Here is a 12,337-nt window from a genome sequence, read left to right as displayed (position 1 = left end):
CGAGGAACCACCGTCTTGGAACTCCATGTGATGTGTAGCCTGTACATGACCTGTCTAGATTCAGTCCGTTCGGTTCGGGTACAATTTTCCCGCCATGTGGGAACGCCTCCTGTGCTTGGGTATGGTTGGTGACAGAGTATCTAGGAGGTGCGCAGAGTGCTCTACCCTCCGTAGTTGAGAAGATTTCTCCCAGGAGCCAGGTGAAGCCATGGTTCTTACGACATTTTCTGTTGGTTCGTTCGGATCACGCGATATATATCTCTGTCCTCGAGGAGCACCAGAGGACCCGTCTTACTCAGCTCTTATTTTGGGCGACCATTCAATCTGCCGGTGTGATGTGCGAGCTAGCTATATACGACTATACGATTCGCCGCTTTTTGATTATTTGGGAGGTGGTATCCCACGTTCGGCAAGGAATATATATACATCGCAGGTGGCGTCTTCTACCTCAAAGTGTTTGCTGAGTGCGAGGACCGACCGCTAATCGTGGATCAACCCTAGGTTCCCCAACAGAAACTGGGGAAGGAAAACCATGAAAAATTTTTTTGTCGTCGAAATCCTACGAAAACGAAGGTATATTCCATACAAAGAGTGAAGTGATGGGCAACTGCACGGCCTCAGCCGCTGCTATGCTGTCTGAATGATTAGATCTAGGGTCCAATCGGCGAGTAGGAAGTGAAGGCATGTGTCATCTTGTTGTTGTCTATTAATCTGTACAGTATTCCGCAACCCCTTCCCCTTACCACTCGCAAACCACTATAGGGTAAGTTCTTTGCCATCCGTTGGCACAAGTGCCTCCGCCACCCGTCCGGCTGTAACAGATCGCATCACGATACTTATCGCATTTGAGCGTGCCAACCTTGGTGCCGGGCGGCGAGACAGGCAGGTTATCGCCATGGTAGGTACAGGTGTCGCCGAAGGCCTTCCAGCCACCGGTGTTATCGCCCAGTCCATGGTAGGCCCCGTCGTGTCGGACGTAGTCCGGTGTGAAGGTCTCGGGACAGCCCCGGCCGCCGTGGAGAGTATTCTGATAGTACTCGAACAGGTCCCACTGCGCCGCGTCCTTGTCCCGGTCGTCCTCGTAGTAGGTGATTTCGATCCCTCCCGCGTCGGCGCCGTTGCTGGGGGCGGGACCGGTGTTAGTGGGAGTGGGATAGAGGACGGACAACGTGCCGTAGAGCGACGAATAAACCGAGTCTAATGAGCTGGCGATACTGGAATCAACGTCCGGGTTGCTGGTGCGACTAGGCCAATGCTCCCACGTGGTGGTCATCCTCACCCCGGGCGGCGGGGTGCCTACGATCTTGGTTGACGACGCCGTTGCGGAGCATCTAGTCGTGGTGGAGCAGTGGAAATCACAGCCGGAGCCCGCCACGCAGGCCGTTGAGCAGACCTGGGCGGTGCGAGTGCTGCAATCCTCCTCATCTTCACCCCCACCCTCTGAAGAGCCGCTGCCGCCGCTTGACCCCCCGCCACCGCTGATCGACCCGCTGCCAGGGGGACAAAGAAGGCAGGGCCCTTCACAGAATGGAAAGCAGCCGTGGCCCGTACCTTTGCTCCCCTTGCTGGCCGAAGGAGTGGGACTTTCAGACGACCAGGTAGTCGTACGAGTGTTGAGCACGGTGTCCTTGCTGGTCTGGGACCACGGATACGGCGGAGGCGTGATGGTCGTCGTGGTGCTCGTCGCGCTGGGGCCAGTTCCGTACGGAGGCAGCACCTGGATCATGTGGGGCAGGTCAATGCTGCTGGTCATCTCCAGGGTGGAAGAACCGGTCTGACTGGCGTTGATGACGGCCTGCCAGACGGGAATGTCGGTCCTCACGACTGACTGGATGTTAGAGATATTTGGTGTACAACAGGGGAGAGGGATCGCTCTTACTGGTGGGGAAGCTGATGGTGATGGTGGTCGTCGTCACATCGAAGCCCCGAATCGTGCCCGTCGCCCCGTCCTCGTCGGTCGTGGTCCGGATGGTCGCCGTCTTGCGAGTGATGGGCGTGTGCCAGGGGGGAATGGAGATGTGAGTTGGCTCGTCCAGAGGCAATGGGGGCAAGATCAGAGTGCATGGGGGCTGGCATCCAACCACCGGGGACGGTTTCCCCCAGATCTCCGGCGCAATATACACCTCCCCATCGCCCGATCCTGATCCCGACCCCGACCCCGATGATCCCGATCCGCTCGAGCCTTCGACGCAAGCCGGATCAGGACAGTAACCGCGCTGACAGGTATATTCGCACAGGGGGCCGTAGATGGCCTCATCCATCCCGGGCCCCGGCTTGCCGACTACATCAGATGTGGGAGCCAAGACGTTGACAGCGCCTTGACCCGTGCAGGTACATGCGTTCATCGGACAGAAGCCATGCGTACAACTGAAGTCGCAGAGACCCGCCAGGTTTCCCTCTCCCTTGCCGGATGTACAGGCAGGCGGCAGGAACGGCGAGACCGTCGGCGTCGTGAGAGGCACCTTGACCGTGCCACAGGCTGTGGGAGGGCAATGACCCAGGTTACAGTCAAAATTGCACAGGCCGCTGTAGCTGGCGTCCTCGCCGGCAATGGGATAGCCGACCACGCCTGTTGAATTCGGTTTCTCATATCCTAGTCCCATTTTCGTACACGTGCAGGCGCCCAGCGGACAATAACCGTACGTGCAGGCAAATTCACAGATACCGGCAAAGTTGTTAGCCCCGGTGCCATTCATGCAGGTCTGCTTGGAGAGGAGCAGGTCCGGCGTGGCGGACACTTTGCCGCCCACGGCGCCGCCCACCCAGGCATTGTAGTTCTGGATGCCGTTGGGACAGCTGGAGGAGATGGCCTTGCCTTCGATCTTCGCGAAGACCTTGTTGTCGCGCATGAGGGAGACGGTGACGGGCCCCGTGCGGCCGTCAATGGCGACACTGCCATGGTAAACTCCGATATTCTCGTTGGGCACGGAGCTCCAGGGGGCCGTCTGAGCAGAGCCTCCAATAGAGACCACTACGCCCGAGAAAGATCCCAGGACGGCGGAGTAGAAGATGCGATCCTGGACGACCTCGGCCGGGGGGAATTCAATCTGCAGCTGCGAGGCGGTATTGCCACTGGTGCCTCCACTGCTGCAAGCGGCCGCCGGGCTCAGCCGATACCAGGCCACGATGCTCTCTTCCGTCACAGTGGCGGTGCCCTCCTTATACATGTCGATGAAGAAAGGGAGGGTCTTGCGCCAGGCGTCGTGGGGCATGTCCTTCACGTAGTTGAAGGGGGCCTTTCCGATTGTGAATGCTTCCATCGCCTTGTCGTACAAGGGTCCAATATAGTGGGACTCACCATAGTCGTTCCACGAGATGATCTGGACAAACTCGGGCTGGACGTAGAGCACCTCCTGCCAGCGGTCGTGCCACAGGTGATCACCGCGCCACAGCCAATTCTTCTTGTATCCCGGCAGATTAGTGTAGAACCACGGAGACACGGGCATCATGTACGGCAGACCAGTCAGATACTGGATGTAGGAGGCGTCGATGTAGGTGTTCATGTCCTGAGGACCCCAGGGCCAACCTGCCCAGCTGAATAGGCCGTCCACAACCCCGGTTTCAACCGCGGGCTTGGCCCCCAGGGACGACCAACTCGGAACAAAGAAGCAGCCCGTGGCCGCTTTGATCGAAGGCCAGTCGTCGGCGCGACCGGGCCCCTCAAACGTGGAAACGAACGCTTGTCCTTTGTAGAAGTAATAAGAGGAGTGAGCGCTGTATTGAGTGATCAGATTGATAACGTCACTCTTGGGCCAGTTGCCATTTCCGGCGTAATCAAAGGAGAAGAAGAGCTTAAATCCAACGCTGTCGGCCGCGGAGAAAGCTGCAGGCAGAGCATCAATGTTGTTAGGATCGTTGTACGCCATGTTCAAGGCAAAGGCGTCAATGTGCGCATCCTGGGCCAATTTCATGTCCGTCTTCCAGTCATCGCTCGTGTAATTGGCCGAGTTTGTGACCTGCACGACCCCATTAACACGCCTGCAATGGCCTGAAAATAAATGCCACGGGAATACATACCATGAAGTGAGCAAAGACCGCTGCTGCCTGCGCGCGGCAGGCCAGCAGGAGGACCGTTGCCCAAGCCAGGAACAACTTCATCGCAGGGGTCACTGGCGCAGCAATGAGAATATTGGTTAGAGTCCAATCTCTGGAGGAGCCCCTGGGTTTTGACATATAAAATGCTACCGTGCTCTCCAAGCCTGTCCCTGTGAGCGCCGTGGCGAGACTGAGACATTCTCACAAGACTCCACCCCAATACGGGTTGCAATATCGCAGCGGACGAGACCGGAGATTGGACTTTGATGCTTTAAATCCCCTCATGGAATTTCCTAGCGGCGTGGTAGGCTGGTCGCCTGGCTAGGAGCGAGTCGAGTGTTGTTTCCAAGTTCCTATCCACGTTCCGGCGGGATATAGTTCGCTTTAGGGCAGGGCCAGTCCGCGCTAGGCTGCCCCGTCGTGTCGCCCCTCCACTTGGGGCGACGGCTAAGAAATCTCTGCAATGGCTCGAGAACAGCGCGGAGTCCTGTCCTCAGACATCTGTGGATTAGCGCACCCGAAGTATGCCGCCAAGCGCCGCAGTGGAACCGAGGTTGTGGCAATCAATAGTGCGATATTAGGGGATTTAGGTCCCATGCTGTCAGCCCCCGCGAGTCCCCGCGAGTCCCTGCAAGTCCCTTCCAAATGCCAATCCATGCCAATCCATGCCAATCCTCCTTCAGGGGTCAGGCCTAGAAGCTTGGTTCACTTTACAGAGACTCCGTAGTTCGTACATTTCTACGGAGTAGTTGAGCTGGGTGCCCGCAAATATCCACTGGACCTCACGGAAAATAACAATGTAAGCTGAAACTGGTAGAAAATTCGCTATGCTCATTTGCTCCTAAAACCACTCCGATCCTGAGCCATCACACCACTTGGAAGATTCCTAACCATCCCATTCTCTATCCATGCGTTGGTCCTCCAACTCTAGTCCTGCCCCTATCGGTGGTGGCGGCCATGTGCTCTGCGCCTATGATGATCCGCTCCACGCTTCGGCTCCGGCTAGAAAGATAGTGTCCACCGTTAGATCGCCGCAACTTTCAGGTGAGACAAAGACAAGGGGTGGGGACTATACCGAACCGGTCGGCTCCGTTGCCACGCGAGTACTGCTGCTCACAGGGCCGTCCGACGAAGCCTCGGTAGCATTCGCAAGGGTGGGCGCACATCCGCCAAAGGTGAAGCCGCTGCTGAACGAAGTGCTCAGCGCCGCGTTGCGGTGAAGATCGCATTGACTGGAATGAGCGACATAGAGCCAGGAGTGGCATTTCTCAACCTCACCACACCAGTGCTGGCAGTCGGCGGCAGTGTCCATGTCAAATCCAAAAGCAATGGGCGCACCGCTAAAGCAGGCCACGGTTTCGTTGTGGACGGCGGTCCAACAGCCGGAGGATGCCTGGGCGCCCATCAGGGCTAGCGCCGTGGTCAGGAAGATCAACGACAGGGGCGCCATGTTTGCGTAGAACGAGAAAAGAATAGCAAGGTAGATTGCCGTCGCCAAAACGATGCGGGCTCGTTATCACCTGGTCTTCTTACATACTTTTTCGAAAGCGTGGATGAGCCTCTGCTACGAGGTCAGTCTTGAGCCGAACCGGAGGATTGGCCCACTTCCATGGGTGGTTTCTAGCGGGTTTGTGAGCACTCGCCAACGGATAAACCGGCAGTGGCAAAGGACGCTTTCATCGAATCTTCGTGGTATCTCAGTCTAATACGGATACCGCAGCAGGGTTTTCTAGCGTCTGGGGGCCAGGAACCACAAGAGATCGAGGCGATGCTCCAGTGCGGACACTAGTAGTAGTAGTACCCAATCCCTGACGGTGGACCGGGCAGTAGTAGTCTGTTCCTGGACACCTCCTCCGTACGGAATAGCAATCTGGTAATCTCCGATGTTCTCTGGCGCGAAGAACTTGGGGCTTCATGTCTCAGTCTAATCAAAACCGCAAGACTAGTCCGTGGTATAGTGACGGGACCAGTCTTTACCGGACCAGACCAAGTAGAGGAGTGGTGAACGCATAAGACAAAAAAAAGCCCCTCAGCGGCGCATTCTTGTTTCTCTGCGTGCTGTCCATCACTGCCATCATGGACCTCCGGTCGTTCTTCCTCTGCTGGCTGCTGATTGTGCCCGCCATCTCGGACACAACCCCCGCGCACCCAATCGCTTCCCTGTTCAAGGTTAACCTAGATGACAATCAGAACGCCGGCTGCCAATCGCGGTCGAAAACGCTTACCACATGGCTATCTGAAAGCAAGGATTTGGTCGAGGCCGGCCTGAAGGCGTTCGAGCACGCAGCTAGTACATCAAACGACGAGTACGGCGTTGCCGCCCGGTATCTCAAAACATACTTCAACTTAAGCCCGGGGGGGCCTGGAACGTCTACCGTCAAGGGCAAGTTCCCCCATTGACCCGTCATCCGACAGTCTTCGGCCCGGCTGCTGACAGCGCCACAGGAAACCTCGAGAAAGTGCAGAAGTTCCTGAAGGGAACGCCGCTTGCGTTGGACGAAACGCCGCGGATGTTTTGCCAGGACACATGGCTCAAGAAACTCCGGCGGACGGACTCGGCCTATGATGGCGACAGCAAGCACCACTTGAAGAAGATCAACGAGGATGGTTCGGAGAGCGAGATACCAATCGAGGATGTTCCGGATTATCGAAACATGCTGTGGGGCCAGACCGAGGAGGGGGAGGTCGTAAGCAACGGGTATGTCCCTTACTGGAGCGAGGATCTGAAGCAGTACATCTTCGATAGCGACTACGACGGCAAGACGCCCTGTACCTCGGGCAGCGTCGGGGCGGCTCAGGATCAGACCAGGCCCTCGACCATCACCCTGTGCCCGGCCGCCTTCACCAACCCCGAGGGCAGCGTCACGCTGGGGTCTAAGACCCCTAGAAACAAGGTGATCACGGATGTCCTCTCCCGGAGCGTGACGTTCTACCACGAACTCTTCCATCTCGTGCTCGGCAGTGTCGACACGCCCGATACTACCTGTAAGTGCTGAAAGTCCTTCAACACGAGGCTGTTCTCCCATGGCTGACCCCTGCCAGACTTTTGGGAGGTGATGCGAGAACTTCTGGAGAATCCGACGAAGCGGGACAAGACCGGGGATGACACCCACCAGGACCTCATCCGCAAAAACCCGGAGACCTATGCCTTCTTCAGCGTGGGCTACTGGTACTTCCTCCAGGAAAACAGCAAATGGGGCACCGATAGCACGAAGCGATGGAGTTTCCAGTCCGGTACGGCTGAATTGGTCGAGCCGAAGAAGGTGGATGCCCCGGAGGGTTCTTAGGGTATATAACGGCTTGCCCCGGTCGGAATGTGCTCTGATATCCGATCTCATCTTGATGTTATACAACTGTCCTGCTATTTTACTCAATCCAAAAGTCCGTAAAGAAAATGCCAGATATAGATGTAGTAGCCCCCCTAGCCTGAATAGAAAGCAGCGGCTTCCTCTCCGGCAATGCGGCCGAACACGACGCACTCGAGCAGCGACGATCCCCCCAGGCGATTCTGACCGTGTAGGCCTCCGGTGATCTCGCCCGCTGCCCAGAGACCCGGGATCGGGCGGCCGTGACGATCCAAGGGCTGACTACGTTCGTTGATCACGACGCCTCCCATGGTGAAGTGCACCACCGGCGTCACCTTGCCCACGTACACCTCGGACTCCGGCGTCACGTCGATCAGCGTCCAGTTCCCAAAGGACTCGCGTGCAAAGTCATCCTTCTTCCTTGCCGCTACGGCGTCCGCATAGTCCCGCAAAGTGCTCTCCAGGGCCGGCATTTCGCCCGCCAGCTCACCCACTGTCGTCTTGCGGATCAGACCCTTCCACATATAAAAGCCCAGATGCGTCTCCAAGGCGGCGGCGGTCCCTGGGTCCAGCACCAGCTTTATATCCCACTGCGTCACCTCCGTTGGGAGTCGACCCGCCCGCTGCATCGCCTCGCCCGTCACTTTCTCCCTCGTCTCCAACTCATTCACGAATCTCCTGCCGTCCCCTTGCACCAAGATACCGCCTTCTCCGCGCAGGGCCTCCGCTGCCAGAATCTTCACCGTCGCCTCAGCATCCGCGCCATCCACAAACCCCGTCGGATGCACCTGCACGCGGTCCATATCCACCACGACGGCGCCGATCTCCTGGAGCAGCGGCTGCGTCCCTTCGCGCGGCTCATTCGTCGAGGGAATGCCGGCCAAGTCGGGCCGATACTGCGCCAACAACCCGCGTGCATCCCCGGCAAATCCCCCCGTCGCAACCACGACGGGCCCGTAGGCCCTCTCCACGACCGTTTCGTTGCTCTCCGTCACCAGCGTATACTCCACCCCCGTCACGGCGCCGTCTGCTTCTCGCAGCAGCTTGGTCACCCTCCTACCCATCTCCATGCGAAACAGATCATCCTCGCTCACGCGATTCAACAGGGTGCTAACAATATCATATCCCGGTGTTTTCTTCCCGGCACCCCGGTGCGTCCGGGCCACGCTATGGCCGCCCAGCCTCGTCACTCGACTCAGTTCCACTCCTTGCTCATCCGTTAGCCAAGAGACCGCCTCCACCGACTTGTCCGTCAGTGTCTCGATGAGCTTTTCCCGGCGGGCCCTCTCCGCCCCGGTGGCCGAGACCAATGGGCCGCCGGCGGAAGTGGCCGTATCGGCGTAGAACGTAGCGACGCTGTCAAGGTTCGGAAGGGATTGGAATCGCGTCGGCGCCCCGTTGATTCCGGACGAGGCTTTGATGCTGTTTCCCCCGGGCTTGGCGAATCGTTCCAGCAACAGGACGGGGACACGCTGGGCGAGCAGTTGGACGGTGCTAGCGAGGCCGGCGAGGCCGGAGCCGATCACGATCACAGTATTCGGCGTCATAGTTCTGTCTCGATGGTCAATTGTAGGAAATCGTAGGGAAAGATGGAGGTTGAAGATGGGTACGGAGTGGGTGGTATGTATGTATATCGGGTGAGATCGAGGGGATCATACGATCGGAGGCGGGGAAAACGATCAGTTCACCCGGTCAGATGGTCACACGAAATTGGGCCATAGTGGACCATCGCATTCCTCTCATCGCATTGCTCGATGAGGCCAACTTGTCCGCAGTCAACCCCGTCCGGTGGAATGCCGGGGAATTCAGGCATCTGGATCAGGCCATCTCCCCATGGACTGACCACAGCACGACAGATCTTCTTGCAATAAGATATTAACACTATACATTACAGGCAATGCTATTATATCACAAATCTACCTTCCATGCGCAGAATACGGCGGCGGGGGTGTGGCGGCATCGGCGCGCTCCCTCTCCGTCGCCTGCAGCCCGCTCAACTCCATCCTCGCTCGACTCTCACTTCGAGACTTCTTCCTCACACAGACAAATATAGTCGCCACGGCAACGGCAATAACCACCACCGGAACAACGACGCCGATAGCGATCTTGGCTCCTGTACTCAGACCCTTCGAGGGAGTGGAGGTGCAAGCGAATGACGATCCATCCGCGGGATACCGCGTTGTTTGCTCAATGGCGGCAAGGAAGGCATCGCAGTCGAGATTGGTGCTGGAGGTGATGTTGATGGCGGTGAAATTGGTGAGTTGGGGGGCGTGGACTCTGGAAATTCGCCGGGGGGTCAGTGGATCGATCTAGAGGAGGTGGCTTGAAAGGCAACAGACTCTTTGACATTGCCATAGACGTTCAGCCGGTCTCGCACCGATTCAAGTCTCCGCAGATCCAGGTGAATTGGCTTTTCCAGTTTCTCCAGGTGCAGAGTCAACCCGGAGTCGGATCCTGACCCGTTTGTGGACCCGACGGTCGTTAATCGGTCGAGTGTGATGCTAGCAGATGGGTGGCGTTAGCAGGCCAGCATTCCAAAGACTCTCGTTCCTCTGAGCGGCAAAGGCAGTACTCACTTCTGCGTCGCGCCCGCCAGGTTTACGGACCCCGCCGACTCCAGTGAAGGGAAGTCAATCCTGCCATCATTAGAACTCGCAGGCTCGTTGCTGCTGCTGTTGGCCGCATGGTAGTCGATGGTGAGGGCGCCATGCACGGTTCGCAGGTCGTTGAGACGCAGACTGCGGCATCATTAGCCCCGGCATGGGATGCGCGACATGGTTGCGAAACGTACGTGCTCAGGGCGCGACTGATGTTGATCGAGTCCGCCTCTACCAACGACTCCAGATCCAGATTCAGCGCGTATTCGTCCACATATACCGCGATATCGCCCACGGTCTCCAAGTCTCGCAAATAGAGCTCGTACACCGAGAAGCCTTCGTGCACACTCAACCCCCCCAGGTGGGACAGGTCGGGCGCGTCGAACAACTCGACAACGGGTCGGGAGTCGCGGTCGCGGTTGGGGTCCGGTCGAAACTCGATGGTGCCGGTGACATTGTAAATACCTCGCAGATGCAGTTCGCCGTCAATGCTCGTGCCGAAGTTGATATTTCCGACAATCGTGGAGCAGGACTCGAAGAGGCGGGTGGTGTTGTCGTTGGGATGGATGGTGAAATTGCGATGGCACTCTTGACCGACCGCACCTATTCGGCAGGGTTAGCCAGGGCTTTTTTTTTATTTTTATGGAGAGAGCCCCGGTGCCTTTCGTACCGGTCAAAAAGGCGAGCAGCGCCCACGCCCACCCGCGTCGCATTTTCACGGCCGTCACGATCGCGCCCGGCTATGGAGGATCGAAAATGACCGGGAGTTGGGGCTGGGTCTCGAGGGGAGGCACATGTATTGCGATCAAGTCATGGGGGACCGGGCTACTTTATAGTCCAGCCGCTAGTGCGCCCGAGGATCGTGAGAACTCTGGTATACTGGGGGCCAAAACTAATCTTCTCCTATGGGTGGGTCGGCCCTTAGACAAACACATACTCCGTAACTTCTGGGGGATCGTTGCGATCGACACATCCGCTCGTCCATTGCGATAGTGCTGGCCCACAATAAGCACGTCGGACTTGGTTGAAGGTCCTCACCAACGAACAGGCCGTAGCCAAGTTCATGCTTTCTTCCCACGAGGGAGCCAGTTCTTCCCAAAGGGGGGGCTTTCTCGGGAAAGGTTACCTGCTCGAGATCAACAATCGCCACTTTGCATTGGCGGAGCGCCCTTGCGTCACAGAATAGGAAATTGTCTGGTCTCTGATCCCAATCTTTGGCTCCCTGCAAGAAGAAAGCCTGAAGAGCATCGGCGAGTCCACGCGGCACGGCCTCCCCATCAACATCAGTTGTACCCTCCCGGGCAAGTTGATGCAAAGGCGTTGCCACAATCTCCGAAAAGATGATCGCGGGGCTGTCATTGAAAAAGCCTTCATCTAGAAGCCTGGGGATCACTTCCCCCTGCAGACTTTAAAGCCTCTTGTATGCCATCTTCTCCCGTCGGAATTCCTCTTCCCATCCATCCTTCTGCTGCTCCACGATCACTATCCTCGGAAAATCGGGCGGAGCGGACGCTGCTTCCAGTTCCCCGGCTTGTTTCGCGGCGATGGACTGGGAATGGACGATTAGAACGATCGTCTGCGTGGTGTCAGATACGACGATGTTCCGAGTGCGAACCGGACGAGATTCATACCTGATACTCCCCTCTGCGTTAGGTAGCTAATATTCTCGAGCTTGAGGTGTTCCAGACTTCGATCAATCCTCTGGCTGTTGACCAACCCCCTTTCCTCGCCGTATAAACTCCCTGGGTATGTTTCCCGTCATTTTCGCTACACTATTATTGAAACCATCCCAGCCCAGGCTGCTGTACCAATTAATGCTGCCAACCGAAAAGACCGCACCGGCACCTGCGGTCTCATAATATATCAGGTCACTCCTCAGTCAATCACAGGTTGATCCCAGCGTGTTCACCATGGGGAACATCGATTCTTCGTTGAAAAGACTGAAGCTATCATCATGCCGTTGGCTTGTGCCAAGCAGAATCACATCTGACGGTGATCCAAGTTCGAAGTCTAGACGGTCGATCTCATCACCGCTGGCACCGCCACCAAAACCGGTTTCGCCGATGGGCTCATCTACGTTGATACCTTCGAAAACCCAGGAAAGAGCGGGATCCCGGGAGTACTGTGAATTGGCCATATAGGGCGTCCCTCTGCCAGTACCAAACGCACAGGGGCCAATGCCAAAAAGAAAGAAGGGAAGGGCTCTGTTAACTATACAGCTACAGCTCCGAATATGACAGAACATGTCTTGTTGAGTTTCCATTTCAAAGATACATACTTGAATACGCTCCAGCTTTCCTGTTCTATAGTAACTCTGAGAAAAGCGAAGACGCGACCCCAGATCTGGTTTGCTTCGTATCTCACGTACACATTGGATGGTCCCGACAGCCTCTGGGCTCT

At 57.0% G+C, this 12,337-nt stretch overlaps 3 protein-coding genes across 3 annotated transcripts; 1 reads left to right on the top strand and 2 right to left on the bottom strand.

The window, feature by feature from the left end:
* Positions 1–739: 739 nt before the first annotated feature.
* KD926_005481 (glycoside hydrolase family 71 protein) lies at positions 740–5,485 on the bottom strand (the record flags this gene model as incomplete). Its single annotated transcript, XM_053098682.1, has 4 exons — positions 740–1,824; positions 1,880–3,956; positions 4,018–4,109; positions 5,143–5,485. 4 exons carry the CDS (start codon positions 5,483–5,485, stop codon positions 740–742), a joined length of 3,597 nt encoding a protein of 1,198 aa, XP_052957384.1.
* Positions 5,486–6,111: 626 nt separating this feature from the next.
* KD926_005480 (uncharacterized protein) lies at positions 6,112–7,322 on the top strand (the record flags this gene model as incomplete). The annotated part of the gene is made up of 3 exons (XM_053098681.1): positions 6,112–6,404; positions 6,473–7,020; positions 7,078–7,322. 3 exons carry the CDS (start codon positions 6,112–6,114, stop codon positions 7,320–7,322), a joined length of 1,086 nt encoding a protein of 361 aa, XP_052957383.1.
* Positions 7,323–7,456: 134 nt separating this feature from the next.
* On the bottom strand, positions 7,457–12,074 carry KD926_005479 (Flavocytochrome c; the record flags this gene model as incomplete). Its single annotated transcript, XM_053098680.1, has 11 exons — positions 7,457–8,891; positions 9,029–9,178; positions 9,261–9,617; positions 9,680–9,841; positions 9,917–10,078; positions 10,132–10,540; positions 10,608–10,677; positions 10,875–11,289; positions 11,345–11,513; positions 11,569–11,679; positions 11,825–12,074. 11 exons carry the CDS (start codon positions 12,072–12,074, stop codon positions 7,457–7,459), a joined length of 3,690 nt encoding a protein of 1,229 aa, XP_052957382.1.
* Between the last annotated feature and the right edge of the window lie 263 nt (positions 12,075–12,337).

Source organism: Aspergillus affinis (genome assembly GCF_023601865.1).
Source record: "Aspergillus affinis strain CMG 70 chromosome Unknown NODE_27_length_306053_cov_87_951578, whole genome shotgun sequence".
Classification (NCBI taxonomy): domain Eukaryota; kingdom Fungi; phylum Ascomycota; class Eurotiomycetes; order Eurotiales; family Aspergillaceae; genus Aspergillus; species Aspergillus affinis.
Note: the sequence above shows the minus strand (reverse complement) of the source record. Positions and strands in the feature narration are given on the sequence as shown.